The sequence below is a fragment of the Sciurus vulgaris genome, assembly GCF_902686455.1.
Source record: "Sciurus vulgaris genome assembly, chromosome: Y".
Lineage (NCBI taxonomy): Eukaryota > Metazoa > Chordata > Mammalia > Rodentia > Sciuridae > Sciurus > Sciurus vulgaris.
In genome coordinates, this window is record NC_136481.1 from 248,197 (window position 1) to 268,515 (window position 20,319).

At 37.6% G+C, this 20,319-nt stretch overlaps 1 protein-coding gene across 7 annotated transcripts in view; it reads right to left on the bottom strand.

The window, feature by feature from the left end:
- LOC306652047 (lysine-specific demethylase 6A) overlaps positions 1-8,757 on the bottom strand; it is a 202,658-nt gene extending 193,901 nt beyond the window's left edge. For 4 of the 7 annotated variants that reach the window (XM_079125113.1, XM_079125118.1, XM_079125115.1 and 1 more), the window contains exons 1-2: positions 8,233-8,757; positions 7,959-8,022 (exon numbers count right to left, since the gene is read on the bottom strand). In XM_079125113.1, the coding sequence (XP_078981239.1) occupies positions 7,959-8,022; positions 8,233-8,384 (216 nt within the window). In that variant the 5' untranslated portion in view covers positions 8,385-8,757. The remainder of the gene's footprint in view (positions 1-7,958; positions 8,023-8,232) is intronic. The other 3 variants (XM_079125116.1, XM_079125114.1, XM_079125111.1) reach the window with 1 other exon arrangement.
- Between the last annotated feature and the right edge of the window lie 11,562 nt (positions 8,758-20,319).

Consider the following 20,319-nt stretch of genomic DNA (forward strand, 5'->3'; position numbering starts at 1 on the left):
ACTAATAAAAATATTTTCAATTAAGTAAATAAATACCAAAGAAAGAAGCTGAAGTCTTAACTACAAACAAAAAATTACTGGAGGACTGGGATTGTAGCTCAGCAGCAGAGCGTTGAATATAAACAAACTTTTTTTTTTTAATTTACTCAAAATGAATTAAAAACCTAACTATAAGACTAAGATCTAATAAAATCCAACAAGAAAGCACAGGAGATACTGGATTTGATAATGGTTTACTGATATGAAAGCAGATGAATATCAGCAACAAAATAAAATGAAAATTCTCTTTTTTTTTTCCCCTTCACCTGAATAAGTCCTATCCTTTAAAACTTAAGAAATAAGTAAACAAATAAACAGGACTACATTAAATTTTATGACTTCACCAAGCATGGTAGCTCAACCCTCTCCTCCCAGAACTCAGGAAGATGAAGCAAGGATCACAAATACAAGGTCAGAATGAACAACTTAAAGAGAACCTCAACAACATTGTAAGACCCTATCCCATACAAAATAAAAAGGACTGGGGATGCAGCTCATTGATAAAACGTCACTTGGTTCAAGTCCCAGTATTAAAAAAAAAAAAAAAAAAAAAAAAAAACTAGACATCAAAAACATTCAACTGAGTGAACACACAATCTAAAATACTGGAGAAAATAATTGCAAATCAGATATAAATTAAGGAACCAGTATCTAGAAAATAGAAGAAACTTCTACAACTCAAAAACACCAACATTAAACATTTCTCAAAGATGACATACAATGCACACATGAAAAACAATTCAGTATCACTAGTTATTAAGGAAATACATATCAAAACTCTACAACACCAAATGAAAATGAAGCTACAAGATACCACTCACACCCATTACAATAGCTTATATCAAAGAAAGAAAACAGAATTATTGGAGGCAAACTGGAATTCTTATGCATTTTTTTATGGGGGTATAAAATAACATATTTTCCAAGGAAAATAGTATGGCAGTTCCTCAAAAATTTATAAAGGGGTTTTGGGGTTGTGGCTCAGAGGTAGCACACTTGCCTAGCACACGTGAGACCCTGGGTTCGATCCTCAGCACGACATTAAAAACATAAATAAAATAGCAATGCTGTGTCCACCAACAACTAAAAAACAAAAAATAAATTTAAAAAAAATTTAGAAAGAGTAGCCGATCATGGTGGTACAAGCCTGTCATCCAAACTACAGGGTAAGGTGAGGTATCAAAATTTCAAGGTAGCCTGAGGAATGCAGCAAAACCCTGAAAAGAACTAGAAATGGAGCTCAGTGTTAGAACACTTCTATAGAAAAAAGAGACCCTGGTTTCAATCCTACATAACGAAACATTTTTTAAAATTAGAAAAACAGAATTGTCTTTCATTAGCAACTACACTTCTGGTTGTACACCTCCAAAATTGAAAGCATGGACTGGAAGATGTATTTGTACATCCACATTCATCACAGCAATAGTCACAAGCTCAAATACCCAGGAGCAATCAAGTATCATTTACAAAGGAATAAACAAACAAAATGTGTAATTATATACAATAAAGTATGATTCACTATCAAAAGGGAAAATCTGAACTTATGCTACAATATAATTGAACATCGAGGACCTGATACTAAGTGAAATAAACCAGTTATAAAGAAGACAAATCCTACAATTCCACTTAAAGTACTAAGAGTAACCAAAATCAGAGATTTTTTTTTTTAATTGGAATTGTTAGTCCATCATAGTTTCATAAGTCTATAATCCTAGCTACTCAGGAGGCTGACATACGAGGGCTATAAATTTGGTATCAGGCTCAGCAACTTAGCAAGACCCTCTCTAAAATATAAAAAATATACCCCAAAGAAATCAAAGTGAAATAGAAATTGAAGACAGGAAAAACTATTACACATGCCACTGAATGATCAATTAATTTACCTTCTGTTTAACACATAGAGTTACAATCATAGAGCCAAATTAGGTTGATATAAATCTTGTTTTATGATGTTTATTAATTAGCTGAACACAGAAACTTTTGTTTAGAAAGTCACCAAATTGCATAATATTGCCTTGGAATACTCAAGCAAAAAATTTTTATTAAAAAAAAATTTAAAAAAGGACTAGGGATGTAGCTCAATAGAAGAGCATCCCTGAGTTTAATCCCTATTGTGCATGACACACACACAGGCACACACACACAAACCGGTGTCATTCGTTAATATCAGTCTCAAAGAACCAAAGCATTACAATGAACTGAAATGCAAAAAAAAAAAAAAAAAAAAAAAAAAAAACCTGCAAACTTCATTCTGGTATTCCGTGTGAGTCCTACAAATAAGTTTTATCACCGGAGTTACAAAAAGTCATTTCAGACAAAACAATTTTACTAATTTTGAATAATGGCAGTCCATTTAACTGCAAAAAGAACTGAGAGCTTATGAAAAGTAAACCTACAACTAGAAAACTGCCTGTCTAAATGCAATTTTGAATACTGCCTGTCTTCAGATTTATATAACCATATATATCTGGCAAAATTTTAAAGTAATATTTCTAATTAATGCCCATTTAAGACTTTTTGTGGGGCTGGAGTTGTGGCTCAGTGGTAAAGCAAGCACTTGCCTGGCATGTGGGAGGCCCTGGGTTCAATACTCAGCATCACATAAAAATAAATTAAAAGATCAACTGACAACTAATAAATACACACACACACATATATACAGGTGTGTGTGTGTGTATATATATATATATACACACAGATATAAATGAATTTTTAAAAACTTTTTTGGTATAATACATACATAATTGTTAAAGACAGTTTCTTGCCCAGAAAATATTATTTTTAATGTATCAAATAAAAGTTCCCTAATTTCTAAGTAACAACAGATGATACTATTTCAATGGTTGCTTCTTTAACACAAATACCCATCTCCTTTAGAACTGAAAATGAATGTATCTGATAAAGACTGACAATTAGAAAACAGATACAATGTAAATCACCTTAAATATCATCCTTCATAACTATGTGAATCTACATTGTGTACAGCCACAGAAATGAAAAGTTGTACCTCATTTGTGTACAATGAATCAAAATGCAGTCTGTAAAAATAAAAAAGAAATTTAATTAAAAAAAAATCACCATCCATATATTTCAGAACAAAAGTAAAACACTTTTGAAATCATTTTGTTTTCTCCTATCATTTACATGAGCAATGCCTGAAAAATTCATGTTTTAATAAATTTAAAGTTCTACTATTACCCCAAAGTTTTTATACTCTAAATAATACATGCAGGGGCTGGGGAGATAGCTCAGTTGGTAGAGTGCTTGCCTTGTAAGCACAAGGCCCTAAGTTTGATCCCCAGCACCCAAAAAAAAATAAAAATTAAAATTAAAAAAAAAAAAAATGCCCTGTTATGCTGTTGAATAGTAAACAACTATAATTTCTCTATTTACCTTTCTACCAATAATTATATTACCAAAACAAAGACAATCCAAAGAACAAATGCATTCTTGAGTCTCAACCCACAGCCTGACAGCCAGTAAATTAGAGTGGCTTGTTTTTTTTCTCCCCTCTGCTCTCCCACTTTAATTCATACTTTCTGAGGCTTGAGTCTTACCTACCCACCCTAAACAATCTTATCAGCTACAGAGACCAGGTGTATCATAGGACCAGGATCTCTATGACTATCAAGAACAAACAACATGGGAAGGGGAGATAGATCAGTTGATAGAGTGCTTGCCTTGCAAGCACAAGGCCCTGGGTTTGATCCCCTGGTACCCCCCCACCACCACCACCAAAAAAAAAGAACAACCAACATGAATGGATAAAAACTACCGAGGAGTCATCAAATGGCATACCTACCATGATTTATATATTCTCCTTCATTTCCCACTTACGTGTTTTCCCCCCTGCACAAAATCATAATTTTATTTTTTAATTAATTTTTCCCATGTTTTATTGGTAGATTATAATTACATGTAATATCAAGATTCATTATTACATACTAATACATGCACATGATGTAACAATATAATTTGGTCAGGACTGTTCCCTGTTATTTCACTTTCCCTTCACACTGCCTTACCTTGGTCCCTGACCTCTAACCTCTACTCTATGGATCTCCCTGCTTTGATTTTAATAAGATTTCCCCCACCCCTACCTTTCTTTTCCTTTCTCCTCTCTAGCTTCCACAAAGGACAGAAAAGATACAACCACTGACTTTCTTAAGTTTGGCTTACCTCACTTAACAAAATGTTCTCAAATTCCATCTATTTTCCTGTAAGTGACACAATTTCATTTTTCTTTATGGCTGAACAGTGTACATATATCACATTTTCTCTATCCATTCATCTACTGACAGTCAATAGATGAATTAGGCTAGTTCCATATAAATTGTGTTGTTATATTATAGGTACACACATATCACTAGAGTATGCTGATTTTAGTTCTTTTGGATACATGCCAAGGAGAAGTGTAACCAGGTTATATGATGTTTCCCATTCTGAGTCTTCTGAGTAAATTTCATACTGATTTTCATTATATTTGTATGTTATCTCAACAGCTTCAGCAACTTATTACTATTACAAAGAAGAGATATTTACATGAGATACAATATCAATATGAAAAAATGAAAAACTTTGGCTCCTAAAAGAAATTCAATTCAATGTTTAAAAAAAAAAAAAAAAAACTCCTCTCAAAATTTTTCACTTAACTGCTCAAACATAAATAAGAAAAAGCTACATAAAGCATAAATTTCCAAGTATTTAAGATCATATGCAATTTTAAATATCTGATTAAGCAATCTCTGTCCACTTATCTTATTTTTTTAAATCTTTTTAAAGATCATTACAAATGGCCAGGCATAGAGACAAATGCCTGTAATCCTAGCAGCTTGGGAGATGATTTTCGTGAGGTAAATTAGTGAGGAACAAAGCAACTCAGTGAGACCCTGTCTCTAAATAAAATACAAAAAGGGGCTGGAGATGTGGCTCAGTGGTTTACAAGCCCTGGGTTCAATCCCCAATACTAAAAAGAAAAAAATTTAAAAATCATTACATATTACTAACATATAATTTAAAACTCCTAATGTTATAAAGTAAATATTAATCACATGGAAACATTCATAACTAGTGTTTACTTTGAAGTACGTTTCATTAATATGTATGTTAAGACATATTTTTCCCCAATCTTTTTCAAACACTATCAATGTAAGCTGCTTCATAAACTCCAAGTTAAATTAGAAATATTTACCCCAAAATACACTCCAAATTAAATTAGAAGCAGTCATCTTTGTGAAGCCTTAGGAATCAAAACAGGTAAAGTAACTATATGAAGAAACACCCTTACTCTTTTTTTGCAGTACTAAACAGCAAACCCAGGGCCTCACACATGTTAGGCAATGACTCTATTACTGGGCTACAACCCCAGACAGACCCAGACCTTTTTACTGTCTTTTGAGATAATCTCAGTAAATTGCCCAGGCTAGCCTCAAACTTGTGGTCCTCTTGCCTCAAACCCCAGTTTCCAGAATAATTTTTTTCTTTTCAATAAAGGCAAGAGACCTAAAAAAAAAAAAAAAATCACTGTAGCTTAAAGAATATTAAAGCTGGTCACAGGGCTGGGGCTATAGTTCAGTGGCAGAGCACTTGCCTTGCACATGTGAGGCACTGGGTTCAATCCTCAGCACCAAATAAAAAATAAAAATTTCACTCTCCCCTCCAAAATACTTTATAATTTATCATCTGTATCATATGTACATAAAAAGCTGTTCACAATTTTCATGGAGCAGTTTTCACTTACATAATATTTAATAATCATATTCAACAATCAACTGGAATGGATTTATAGGGAAAAAGTATTAAATCACTTATTTCTGGTCATTATTTGCAATCAAAACAAAAATTTAAAAACACATTATATATAAAAGACCTTAAAGACTGTGATAAACCTAACTATATTATTAAAGACCATGGACGTTAAATTATCATTTTTAAAAATGGTGGTACAAATGGGATACTACTCAATCATAAATAAGGAAGAAATTATTTGCAGCAGTATGCATGGAACTACAGATCATTACACTTAGTGAAATAAATCAGATCCAGAAATATATGGACATGACTCACTTATGTGGAATCCAACAAAGTTGAAAGTAAACTGAGTTAATAGAGACCTGGGACAGAAAGGCACCAACAGGTATGGGGAAAGATTGATTACTGTTACAGTCACCTAGAAGCAAGAAGCTCCACACACAATTACAGGGTATTATGATTACAGAAAAAGGTAATTACTTTACATTTCAAAAAGTCAGAACTTTGAAAGTTTCAATATTAAGAAATGATAAATTTTTGAGGATACAGATATGTTAACTTGAACATTAACCAATGAATGAATATATGTGTTAAATATTACATCGTACACCTAATATGTACAACTTTAAAGTATTTACCAGTGCTTACAAATCTTAAAAAAAAAAAAAAAAAAAAACTCTTGTATTAAGATGGAAACTGTGGCATACTCAATAATCCCAGCTATTCTGGAGGCTGAGACAGGTGGGCCCTGAGTTCAAAGCCAGTCTCCGCAATTTAGCAAGGCCCTAAGCAACTTAGTGAGACACTGTCTCTAAACAAAATACAAAAAAAAAAGGGCTGGGTTGTAGTTCTGTGGTTAAGCACCCTTGGGTTCAATCCTCAATTTAAGAAAAAAAAAAAAAAAAATCCTTACTTTAAGAATAAATATAGCATAAGGTTCTGGGTTCAAAATCCCCTAGCAACCCAGCACCCCCCAAAAAAACAAGGAACTAGAATTTCATTTGCGGCAACAAGCTGTCAAGTTCATAACTACTGATTTCTACTAAAGAGAAAAATGTAATGGATGCAGCAGTTATTGCAAAGTCCTTTCATCCCATCAAGTGACAGGATAAAAATATAATTTTAAATAAAACTGATCAGGTCATAAAATGGCTTGAAAAGTAAGGTTCCAGGGCCTTTAGGCAACAGTTTACCAGAAGTAACTAAATGTGCTACAAATGATAAACATATAGTAGGTTTAAGAATACCACTTTGAGTAAACACGATAATTCCCCTTTCAAATAATGGAGCTGTGTCAGGGGATTTGTAAGATCTTCTCCCAAAGATTTTCCTTTTTCTATCTCCTCTCTTCTTTCCTCTCCACGAAAACAATCCCCTCTTCATTTCCCCTCCCACTATTTCCCGCCATCTTGGCTGATAGGAGCAGCCATTAACTAAATGACAGTGCCAACTTTTCACACAAATAAGGAAACACATTCTCTGTCTCTAACACTCAAGCCTCAAGACTCCTAGGCCAAAACACACTCTCTCTCTCTCACACACACACACACACACACACACACACACATACACACACACAGAGATAACTATCTCAGCACTACTACTGTGCTGGCTAAATTCTAAAAAAAGTAAACAAATCATTTAACTTACAAACATGCCAATCAGGATAGGTTCAATACCTAATGAAAACTGTTAAACGCAAAAAATTACGTGAATTTAATCCTTAAGAGACAAGTAATACAAGAAAGTCTAAAGCGCCTGGTTAAATTAGACATAACAAGCTAGCAATCAAAGGGGATTTAACAAAAAAACAAAAAGAGGCCGTAGCTAAGTCTTAAATTCTTAAAACTCTGTAAATACTGACGAACTATGATGCTAAAATTCAGGAATTATTGGCTTAACCAAAAAGCTCTAAAAGAGCCGGCAATACTAACGAGTCTATTAACCCAGGGCCCCAAAGCGTAGACACAGGCTGGAAAGATTTTGGCCAGCGTGAGAGCAATATTATGACGGGGCAAGAGGATAGCAAAAGTGAGGAAGTTTTTCAAATGCTCCTTGGCCATTGCTGTTGTCTACAATGAAAGACAGCGCGGGACGCAATTACCAGAACCAGCAAGGCGCAAGCCAAAAAGATCGTGTAGGCAGTTCTGTTCGCGTAGCTGCCCTACCTTGCCCAGTAGGGTCTTCATCCTGGCGCCATCTTCGCGAATATTCAGGAATCCAAAGAGGCGACTGTAGGAAGAAACACACGTGTCTTGTTAAGGCTCGCGGAAAACCACTGACCCAACCCTTCCCGAAACCTAGGCCTGGGCAGCAGCAAGGGCTTGGTGAACGCCAAGCCAAGGCGACCGCCCGTCGCCACCAGACACAAGCTGCATTTGGGCTTTTTTGGAGTGGCACCAACAGATCAGTAATCAACCTGCTGGTGACGACAGTCCGTACCTGTCCAATCCACCAAGCGTCTCCCTTTCCTCCACTGTCAAGGCGAGGGACCCCTCTTCGCTTTCGCCGCTCGCTTTTTCCGCCGCCATTTTCTTTTCCTCATCACTGAATGCTGCCGCGGCAGTAGCGAGCGACAATCTACAGGCTTTCATGGAAACACTGCAAATTACAACTCCCACGTCGACGCCCACTAACACCCCACCCCCAGTCTAGAGCTTCAAATGATGTTCTCAAACAGCTCGATATTAGGACAGCAAGTTTATCGTGACCGCAGGCGGTGGCGACTGAAAACTCCAAAGCAAGACTGAAAGCTGTGGATGCAGAGGCTACAAGGCTCGGCTACCAGCTCACGTCACGAAGCAGGTGGTACCCGGCAAAAGACTGAGCTCACAATGTTGCACAGCCCGGGAGAAATTCTTAGCATTACAAACTTAGCCAGTACCAACACAAAGTTGTTTTAATAGTGTCACAGGGTAAATCCCACGCAACTGTCGTGACCTCTCCCCGCAACCAGCCAGGCTCACCAATAGAGCTAATTGGTTTGTGTCACGTGACTTTTGTTGATTTACGTCAGCGATGGCGCCGCTAAACTTGCTAGTTGCCGAACTCAGTTGTTCAGGAATACTAAGATCTAGGGAACACGACACACGCTAACTCTGTTGGATAGGTGGTTGATGGTCACATCTGTAGTTAAAAAAGTGTAGTCATCGGAATGTGTAAAAGCGTTTAGGTTGTGCAAGTTAAATTTATTAGTACAGAGAATGGAAGTTCCGGGTAGTGTATTTTGGTACCCACGGAGGTCTCGCGAGGAAAAAAGGGGCGGTGGAAGGTGCGACATAAAACATCTGCGTTGAACTGGAATGCGGCGCGAGGACTTTTTTACCTGCATGAGTCCACCTGGGAGATCCCAGAGATCCGAAGCCGTTCCGTGCCTCTTGGATATAGGGTCGCCTCAGATCTTAAGAGGATCACGTTGCGGGAAACAAGTCAGACCCTGAGGTCCACAAGACAAATTTTACACCGCAGGAAATAAGGGTCTTCCTGCTAAGTGACTGCAGGTTCCTATAACTTGTTACCTCTGCATGCTGACTTGTGCCCCCACCTTTTCACTCATCTGCCTCGTAACAACGCTTGAAAGACCTGTTCCCTTACCTGCTCGTTGCCCGTAGATGCTAGTTCGCTGTCCTTAAATCCATATATCCAAAATTTCGACGGGGTTTTGTTTTGTTTTGTTTTGTTTTGTTTTGCTGTTTTGGCGAGGGGAAGCGAGGGAGTCCTAGGGTTTAAACAAACTCAAGGGCATTTTGCCACCTAGCTACAATCACAGTCTTTTTTCTTTTTATTACTGAAGCTGACCTCGGTCTCTGGTGTCGCACTTCCGTCACTGTGCTGAGCCTCTTGATTCTTCTTTAATGTCAATTTTTTGTGCTAATTTTATGTACTGTAGTTAATTTTTTTATCTTAAACAGGTCTGTATTTTACTCCACTTTAAAAGTGTACAGAGATCTGATTATTTTCATTAGCTACATTAACAAGCATACTAATTATAATAAATGGTGAACTACAGGACTGAAGAGGTTTTCACACATTATCAGTTACACAAGCAAAATACAAATACTGAGTTTGGCGTGGTACACGCAAGTAATCCCAGGAATCTGGAGGCAGGATGATCGGAATTTGAGACCAGCCCAGGCAAATTTAGCAAGACCCGGTCTCAGAAGAGGCTGGAGCCGGGGCACGGTGGTGCGGCCTAAAATCCCAGAGGTTTGGGAAGCTGGAGGATGGCTAGTTCAAAGCCAGCCTCAGCAACAGCAGGCGCTAAGCAACTCAGTGAGACCCTGTCTCTAAATAAAATACAGAATAGGGCTGGGGATGTGGCTCAGTGGTTGAGTACCCTTGAGTTCGATCCCGATGCCCCACCCCCCAAAAAATTATGCTCTGAGACAGATACTATCAAGAAAATGAAAAAAGAAGCCCCAACTGGGGGAAAAAATGTTTGCAAGTATGTATCAGATAAAGAATTTGTGCCTAAACTATATATTCTCAAAACTCAATAGTGCAGTGACTCAGAAGGTTGAGAAAGGAGGATGGCAAGTTTAAAGCCAGGCTCAGCAATTCAGTAAGCCCCTAAACTAATTAATGAGACCCTGTCTCCAAAAAATAAAAAGGGCTGTGAATGTGACTCAGTGGCCCCTGGATTCAATACATGCTACCCTCAAAAAAAACAGTAATAAAATAATTCATTTTCAAAAATGGGCAGAAATAATCTGAAAAGACACAAAGAAGATACGAAGATAGTAAATAAAATGTAATTTTATTTAGTAAATGAAGGAAATTAAAAGAAGAACACCACTCACAACTATTGAAATAGTTGAAAATTTTAAAACTGATAGCCAATGGTTGGTGAGGTTGCAGGGCAGTGGGAAATTTCATTCATTGCTGATAGAATGCAAAAGCTAAGCATGGCTTCATATCATGTAATCTGGCAAGCTTGTCTATAAGCACCAAACCAGTTGATGCAATAACTCACATGTGAATGTTAATCATAGTCTTACTTATAATTACTTATTTATAAAAACAAAAATCAGGGCTGGGGATTTAGCTCACTTGGTAGAGTGCTTGCCTTGCAAGCACAAGGCCCTGGGTTCAATCCCCAGCACAGAGAGAAAAAAAAAAAAAAATCAAACAACATGTCCTACACATAATGAATGACTAAGCACTGGTACATCCATTCAAGGTTTACATTATTCAGCAATAAAATGCATAGATATCAAGCCATGTGAACTTGGTTAAATCTCAATTTAATTTTACATTGTTAAGTAATTCAGAATGAAAAGGCAACATGTATGATTGTGTGTTATATGACAGGACTTTTTGGGTATGCCAAAACTATGTTATCAATGGCCCCAGAATTTAGACCAAAGTTAAATAGGAAAACATGGGGAAATTTTTAAGAGGTATATGATTCTGTATGCATTTGTCCAACAGAAACTGTCTGTATTGTACAACAGACACACAGAGGACCAGAAAAGACTGCACAGAAGTCATATTTTAACAAAAGAATCTAATAAGCCGGAATGATAGTTCATGCCTATAATCCCAGGCACTTGGAAGACTGAGGCAGGAGTTCGAGACCAGTCTCAGCAATTTAGTGAGGCTCTAAGAACTTATTGACATATATATAAATGACTTTATTTTCACATATATGTATTTATTCTTTAGTTAAGCTGTACATATATTCTCTTGCCTCTATCAACTGAGAAGAATCAGAGACACCACCACTCTATATTAACAACAGTCACAACAACTATTAAATTTAGGTTTCTGACACCATTTTCTAATAAAAAAAAAAAAATCTCTTTGATGAAGTATGAGTCCAAGACTGTGACAGAAAATATATGAGATGATGAGATGAGCTTTGAGCTTATTAATAGTAGAAAAAATAAGGAAGTGCAAAAAGAAGGAGGAGGAGGAGGATGGATAGGAACACCCAAAGTTCAAACAATTTAATCCATAAAACTAATATGCATGGTTTCATGTAAGAATAAACAAATGAAAGATTAAAGAATACATAAATTTTCTATGCAGAAAAATTTATGTAAATTTATGTAAATACTCTTCTTAAGGAAGTAGAACATATTTTATGAGCTGCAATGTGTGATTTCATTTCAAGGCCTAAATACCAAAATAGGGGAAATAACAACTTCATAGCAAGGACAAACACTACCTCAGGTGACATTCAATTCTAAAATATTAAGAAATGTGAAACTAGAGAGGAAGAAGGAAAAGGAAGTGGACAAGTTCTCATGAAAATCAAAGAGAGATCAGTAGAGAAAAGGAACCAAGGGGTAAGAAATTGGGAAGTGATGTTGAACAAATTATATTGTTATATCGTGTATAGGAATATTTAACAATAAAATCCCATCAACATGAACAATTTTAATGCGCCACTAAGAAATGGGGAAGGAGAAAAAATGTCTACAGAAAATAGGGGCGAATATAAAGATTGCTAACATAGCTAAACTATCCCTCTCAAGAGAGAATTTAAAAAAAAAAGACATTTCAAAGACCAAGAAAATTGAACACTAACCAAAATTATTTGCCCGCTAGGAAAATACGTAATGAGCTCAGTGTGGTGGCAAAGGATCGTGAGTTCAAAGACAGCTTCAGCAGATTACTGAAGCACTTAGCAACTAAGCAAGACCTGGTCTCTAAATAAAATATAAAAAAGGGGGCTTGGGGAGATAGCTCAGTCAGTAGAGTGCTTGCCTTTAAGCACAAGGCCTGGGTTTTATCCCCAGCACCCCCCCAAAAAAAGGGGGCTAGGGATGTGGCTCAGTGGTTCAGGGTCCCCTAGTGCCTGCCCCCCAAAAAATACTTAATGAGGGAAGAGTTTAAACCCACAAAAATCTTATTTAATACAAAAAAATTTTTGCCTTTAAAAATGAGACAAAAGTGGGTCCCCCAGTGCCACATGCTTTAATCCCAGTGCCTATAACTTAGGTACTAAGGAAGCTGAGACAGGAGGATCACAAGTTTAAGGTCAACCTTGTCACAAGTGATTAAATGTTACCCTTGTGTCAAAATAAAAACTAAAAAAGGGCTGGGATGTAGTTTGGTGGTAGAGCACTATTGGGTTCAATCTTCAGTACCTCAAGTCATAGTAATAAAAAAAAGGAATGAATAAATAAATAACATGTTAATTCATCATTTTCAGTCAGTTATACTAGAGGTCTTGGGTCTGTCAGAAAGACAAGGAAGAAATTCAAAAAGTTAAAAAAAAAATTAGTGGCAGGCAATATGATCATCTATTATGTACCTAAAAATTCCAACACATTTCAGAGAAACTTTTTTTTTCAGGGGGTGCTGGGGATCGAACCCAGGGCTTTGTGCTTGCAAGGCGAGCACTCTACCGACTGGGCTGTCTCCCCAATCCCTCAGAGAAACCTTGAGACTAATGAATTAAAAGACTTCTGAATATAAAAACTGATTATTTAAAAAGTCTATTGTCTATTATTTACAAAGGACAATTAGAAAATACTTAAAAACAATAATTTTCAGTGCAAAATAATTGCAAGATATCTAAAAATTAATAGAACAAAAGGTAGGAAATATATTTGGGGATAAAATATAAAACTCTATAGAAATAATGTAAAAATGAAAGCAACAAAGGTATACATTTCTCTAGAGAAAGAGAAGATAAAGATGTTAAAATATTTTAAGATCAAAAAAAAATGTAAAAATATTTTAAGATCAAAAAGAGGCAGGTGTGGTGGTACACCCTTGTAATCCCAGAGGTTTGGAAGATTGAAGTAGGAGTACTGCACATTTGAAGCCAGCCTCAGCAATTTAAAGAAGCCATAAGCAACTCAGCAAGAGGGCTGTGGATGTGGGTCAGTAGTTAAGCATCGCAGGATTTAATCCCAAGTACCAAAACAAAAACAAACAACAACAAACAAAAAACCTCAAAAGACTGAAAAGGACCATTTTTAGGAATAATCTTAAAACAACAGGATAAATTAGAACTATTTTAGGTGAACCACTACATGTAGCCATTCTGCTTAATTCATTTTACTTTTAGTTAAAATAGAAGTTGTCATGGAACTTGCACAGGCTGATCATTAAATATATATGAAATAACACAAAGCTAAAAATATTCAGTATGATTGTGAACTAGAAAATGAATTTCAACAGGTAGAAATTTTTAATTTGATAAAATTAAGAGGTAGCATTCACTCTGAAATTGGACAATAATAGACTAAAACGAAGAGTCTATAAGCATAACTATCAAAACATATCAATTACAAATTAGTAATAAAAGAAGAAATTTCATAAAATAAACAGTATATTCCTAAGAAATTCACTATAGAAAAAGTTTCCTGGGCTGGGGATATAGCTCAGTTGGTAGAGTGCTTGCCTTGCAAGCACAGGGCCTTGGGTTCAATTCCCAGCACCGCAAAAAAAAAAAAAAAAAAAAAAAAAAAGTTTCCTGCAATCATGAAATAGAATTAGGACTTCAAACCAAGGAATTTAACATCAGTGTTTGAATATGTACTCATTAAACCTCAACATTTTGCACATATTTTATCCTTTAAATTATTTGTAGCCTTTATATTTATATTAGATCCCCAAAAGTTTAAAAAGTATAAAGAAGCTGTGTACTTGTAATCTCAGCAATTCAAGAGTGAGGCAGGAGAATCACAAGTTCAAGACCAGCCTCAGAAATTTAGCAAATTCCTGTCTCAAAATAAAAAATAAAAAGGGCTAGGAATGTAGTTCAGTAGTAGAGCACCCCTGGGTTCAATCCTCAATAGCAAAAAGTATTTAAAAAGAAAGAAAATCAATGTTGGATCCCTAATACTTGAAGACAATACCTATTTTGTCTATTTTGTAGAGAAATTTTGCTAATATTCCTTATAATTTTTTTATTGTAAACAAATGGGATACATGTTGTTTCTCTGTACATGGAGTAAAGGCTTACCATTTGTGTAATCATAAATTTACATAGGGTAATGATGTTTGATTCATTCTGTTATTTTTCCTTTCCCCCCACCCCTCCCACCCCTCTTTTCTTTCCTCCATTCTTGCCCCTCTCCCTAACCCTAACCTTAAACCTAACCCTAACCCTAACCCTAACACTAACCCCTTTCACCCCCCATTATGTGTCATCATCCGCTTATCAGCAAGATCATTCATCCTTTCATTTTTTGAGATTGGCTTATCTCACTTAGCATGATATTCTCTTATTTGATCCATTTGCCTGCAAATGCCATAATTTTATCATTCTTTATAGCGGAGTAATATTCCATGGTATATATATACCACAGATTCGTTATCCATTCATCAATTGAAGGACATCTAGGTTGGTTCCACAATCTAGCTATTGTGAATTGAGCAGCTATGGACATTGATGTGGCTGTATCTCTGTAGTATGCTGATTTTAAGTCCTTTGGGTATAGGCCAAGGACTGGGATAGCTGGGTCAAATTGTGGTTCCATTCCAAGCTTTCTGAGGAATCTCCACACTGCTTTCCAGAATGGCTGCACTAATTTGCAGCCCCACCAGCAATGTATGAGTGTACCTTTTTCCCCACATCCTCGCCAACACCTATCTTTGCTTGTGTTCTTGATAATCACCATTCTAATTGGGATGAGATGGAATCTTAGGGTAGTTTTGATTTGCATTTCTCTTATTACTAGAGATGTTGAACATTTTTTCATGTATCTGTTGATTGCTTGTAGATCTTCTGTGAAGTGTCTGTTCATTTCCTTAGCCCATTTGTTGATTGGATTATTTGTATCTTGGTGTAGAGTTTTTTGAGTTCTTTATATATTCTGGAAATTGGTGCTCTATCTGAAGTAGGAGTGGCAAAGATATTCTCCCACTCTGTAGGCTCTCTCTTCACATTACTAATACTTTCCTTTGCTGAGAGAAAACTTTTTAGTTTGAATCTATCCTCCTTATACTTTTATATAATACCACAAATTAATTTATTGTGTAAGACATGAAATATACATGCCATGAAAGTGATAAAATTAATTAAAATCAATTACCATAAAACAAATCATATCTAAACAAGATACAAACTTGAAGAATTTTCTTCCACTCAGTGTATCGATCTATAAAAGTTAAAAAAGTAACATTAAATTCTTATTTAATTGTATTCAATCCTTACCTTTTTTTAACTTTACAAAATGCTAATTATTTTTCATGTTTTAAAAAAACTGTGGGTTTTTTTTTTTTTTTTTTTTTTTTTTTTTTTTTTTTTCAGTACTGGAGATTGAACCTAGGAACACTAGCTCATTTACCAAGAGCTCCAGTCCTTTACTGGGGATCGAACTCAGGGCCTTGTACTTGTGAGGCAAGCACTCTACCATTTGAGCTATCTCCCCAGCCCAGTCCTTTATATTTGAGACAGGGTCTCATTAAGTTAACCAGGTTGGTCTCCAACTTGTGATCTCTTGTCTCCAGGATTATAGCCATGTGCTACTGAGCCAGCTTAAACATTTTAGGTACCAAATAATTTAGATCCTTCTTCTTTAAAAGGTGAGTTACTTAACTTTTGTAATTCAAAGGAATCATTATCATGTCCCCAAATTGAAACATTCTTCCTTTTGTTTTCATATTTTTTCTTAGTTTTACTGACCTTTATCAAAAATTGACACATAGATTGTATGGATTAAAGGTATACATTTTGAGGGGTGGGGGGTTTACTGTATATTGAACCCAGGGGTACTTAACCATTGAATTACATCCCCATACTATTTGTTTGTTTGTGACAGGTTCTCAGCTAGTTGCTGAGACTGGCCACAAACTTGCTGTCCCATTTCATCCTCCTCCACTCCCATCTTATCCTTTTTCCTCTGTAACTTCTATGTAGGAAAGAAACATATAACCATTGACTTTCTGAATTTGACTTATTTCACTTAACACAATGCTCTCAAGTTCCATCTATTTTCCTGCCAAGGATATGAATTCAATTATATATATATTTTTTATATTTTGTTTTAGTTGTAGGTGGACACAATACCTTTATTTTTATGTGGTGCTGAGGATGGAACACAGGGCCTCACATATGCCAGGCAAGTGCTCTACTATTGATCCACAACCCCAGCCCAATTTCATTCATCTTTATGACTGAATAAGACTCTGTTGTGTATACATACCACGTTTTATGTATTCATTCATCCATTGATAGACATCTAGACTCATTGTTATTGTACATTGTGCACGATCTGCTATAGTATGCTTTTTTTCTTTCTTTTGGAAGGGGCTGATACTGGGAATTGAATCCAGGTGTGCTTAACCACTGAGCACATCCCCAGTGTTTTAAAATATTGACACAAAGTCTTTCTAAGTTTTGTAGAGCCAAAGTTACTGAACCTGACTTTGAACTTGTGATCCTCCTACCTCAGCCTCACAAGCTACAAATTACAGGCTACTGTGACCAGACATACTCACTTTAATTCTTTTGGATAAAAACCAAGGACTAATGTAGCAGGGTCATATAGTGGTTCCATCCCTAGTCTTGTGAGGAAACTGCACAGTAATTATAGTAATTTTCATTCCCACCAACAGTGTTCCTTTTCCCCCACATCCTTGACAGCATTTATTTGTATTATTTTTTTAATGTTTTTTAATTGACAGTGGATCTTTATCTATATGTAGTGCTTAGAATCAAACCCAGTGCCTCACACCAAGCGCTCTACCCCTGAACCACAATTCCAGACCTATTATTTGTATTCTTGATGGCTGCCATTCTAACTGAAATTGAAACAATGAATGGAGACTTGCTGCCAGGAGAGGGAGGGGGATTCTTTATTAGAAAAATTTGTTGCCTTATACACAGTCTCGGAAGGGAACTAACTATGCTATCTGCTTATTGCCAGCGAGGCATTTGCCTATAGGTCGGATAGGGCCCAGGGTGGGGGTGTTGATACCTAATTGGGTGGCTAAACGCGCTGGCGGGAAGCAGATTTTCAGGAAGAGAAGCCTGTTGGATGCCATTTTAAGAAAAGGGGGAGTGGCAGGGGAAAAATAGAAAGGGAAATAATGAGGTAAACGGAGTCAATATTCCTCCCTTTTTGTTTTTTTATGAGGGGGTTCGCTGGTCTCTCTGGCTGCTTCCTGCTGAGTGGGGGCGACGTGGGGGTAGGGAGGAAGAGTTGACTGCATATTTCCCAGAAAAGAGTCCCAGATTAGGGAACGTCCCTTGCAGGAGTAGCATTTGTATTACCTCGGACCAGTCTAGTTGGGAGCATACAGGAGGTATGAGCCAGGCGTCCAAATGGAGCTCTGTCAGGAAGTATTTCCACTGATTATAGATGGAGAGGGTTGAAGCCAGAGCTGGAGACATATTCGGAAGAGAGGGAGTGATATTCCTTTAAGAGAAGCTGGTTGAAAGTTTGATTAGTGATTTTTTGGAGCTGGCCTTGAAGGAACCTTATGATACAGGGCAGGAAGGAGCAGGGCAGGAAGGAGCAGAAGAGGAGAAGTCCGAGGAAGGGTCCTAAAAATGGGAGGACATAGGTAAGGAAGGGTGATGAGAAGAAGTCAGATAAAGGACTAGCAGTGGGTGACTTCGTTAGTTGAGCAGAGAGATCCTGTAGTTTAACAACATTCTGCTCGATAAGGCCAGATTCATTAATGTAGTAGCAACATTCTTCCTTCAGGAAGAGGCAAGTTCCTCCATTTTCTGCGGTGAGGAGGTCGATAGCCCGTCTGTTTTGTAGGATTACCTGAGCAATGGAGGTTACTTGCTGCTGGACTGAACTTAAGGACTCTGCCATGGTATCCAGAGCCATTGCAGTTTCTCTTGGAGGTCTCTGGATGCCCAAAGGGAGTGACCCAATGCTCCTCCCGAAAGACCCATTCCCGCTACTGACGTTGTGAGAGTGAGGCCAATAAGAACCTGTGAGGGTGAGGCCAATAAGAACCGGCAGGAAAATAGCACGACGCGAGGGTGAGGAAGGAGCTGTTGAAGTTCAGAGGAGGAGTATAAGGAGAGCTGAGGGATTACTGTGACTAGGAAGCAAGGACCAGTAACAGTGGCAATGGAGGAGAACAGAGAGCCATTGCACCAGAGGAAGTGCCCTGGTTGAACAAATTTGGGTGTTGTTGGTATAGGGTAGCTAGTGGTGCAGAGGGAGGGGAAAGAGGTGCCGGACGAGGACAGGCAGATGAAGGGGAAGGAGGTGTTGTTTGAGAGGAAAGTCTCTTGGAGAGGGAGATGAGGGATGAACACAGGTTGACCAGAAGAGGGAAAGTTGTAAGTGGAGGGAGTGGAGTTGTCGGCCATGAGCAGCACTGCTGCAAGGAGGGGACAAGCTAGGGATGCACAAAGAAAGCATTGAGAGGTGGGGATGGAGATGGTGGTTAGGTTCAAAAGATTTAGGAGGTGTAAGGTCTGATTTAGCAGGGTGAGCCAGGTAAGAGGGGCAGCTTTATCCGTACCAGCTTCATCAATGAGTTTGTTAAGATGCGTCTCCGATTTCTGTACATACTCAATAACCTTGGTTTTGGCTTTGGGGGGGTCACCAGGGAATGAATGATGGGCATAAATTCCATGGGTTTGGAAGCATAAAATGTGCACAGACCGCAATATTGATGAGATCATTCCAAAAGGAGTCTCTGGGATTGTTAATGTGAATGGTATAGACATAGCACCCTGCGGGGTATCCACCCCACATATTTGTGGAAGCTGTAGACGTGTCAGGCTGGACACATCTATGAAATTTAAGTCTAAAAGTGGAGAACTTATTTTTTCTCTGCTTCCCATTTGAGAAGTAAATGTTATAAGTCCAGTAGGGGCATCCCACATAAATATCTTCCCAGTGACGGCAGTAGTCAGCCTTTTGGTCTTTGGGAAGGCAGATGAAAGGGTTCACAGCATTGGCAGGATTAAGAAGTTTGCATTGCGATAGGAGATATCAAGGGAGATGGTGGAGCAGTTGTGGATAAAGCAGGAGCTCTCAGTAACTGTGCAACGGTTGAGACCCCAAAGGCTGTGATGTACTTTTCCTGAACAGTGAATTTGTACATGGTAGCCGGAGAAGGGTTGGGGTTATATGCCACAAGGCACAAGGGAAGTAGTGACAGAATGATAGGTGGAAGGGGTTTGAAAGGTGGAAAATGTTTATGGCGTGGAGGAATCATGTTCAGTAGTAGGAGAGAGTAATGGTGGACGTGAGATGCAGAGGCGTAGGGGGTTAGAGGGTGAAGGGATGCAGGTATATGAAGAGGTAGAGGACTCTGGGGTGGGGGCAGAGGCAGTGTCAGCAAGTTCCACTGGTTTCAACCTGGAAATATGAATCCAAGGGGTAAGGACGTTATCAGACATTGAGAGTTTTGCAGCAGTTGGGGTACATAAAATTACAGGAAATGGTCCTTCCCATTTTGGAGTCAGAGAATCCCTGGGTTCAGGAGGATTATAGAAAACCAATTGGCCTGGGTGCAGTGATAGATTGTTCTGTAAGGCAGATGGGTCTGGAAGTAGCCAGTCCTGGTATCTCCATAATTCAGCACGGAGGTGAGAGAGTAAAGGTAAAGCTGTAGTAGGTGATATAGGTCCCTGGGTAGCCAGAATAC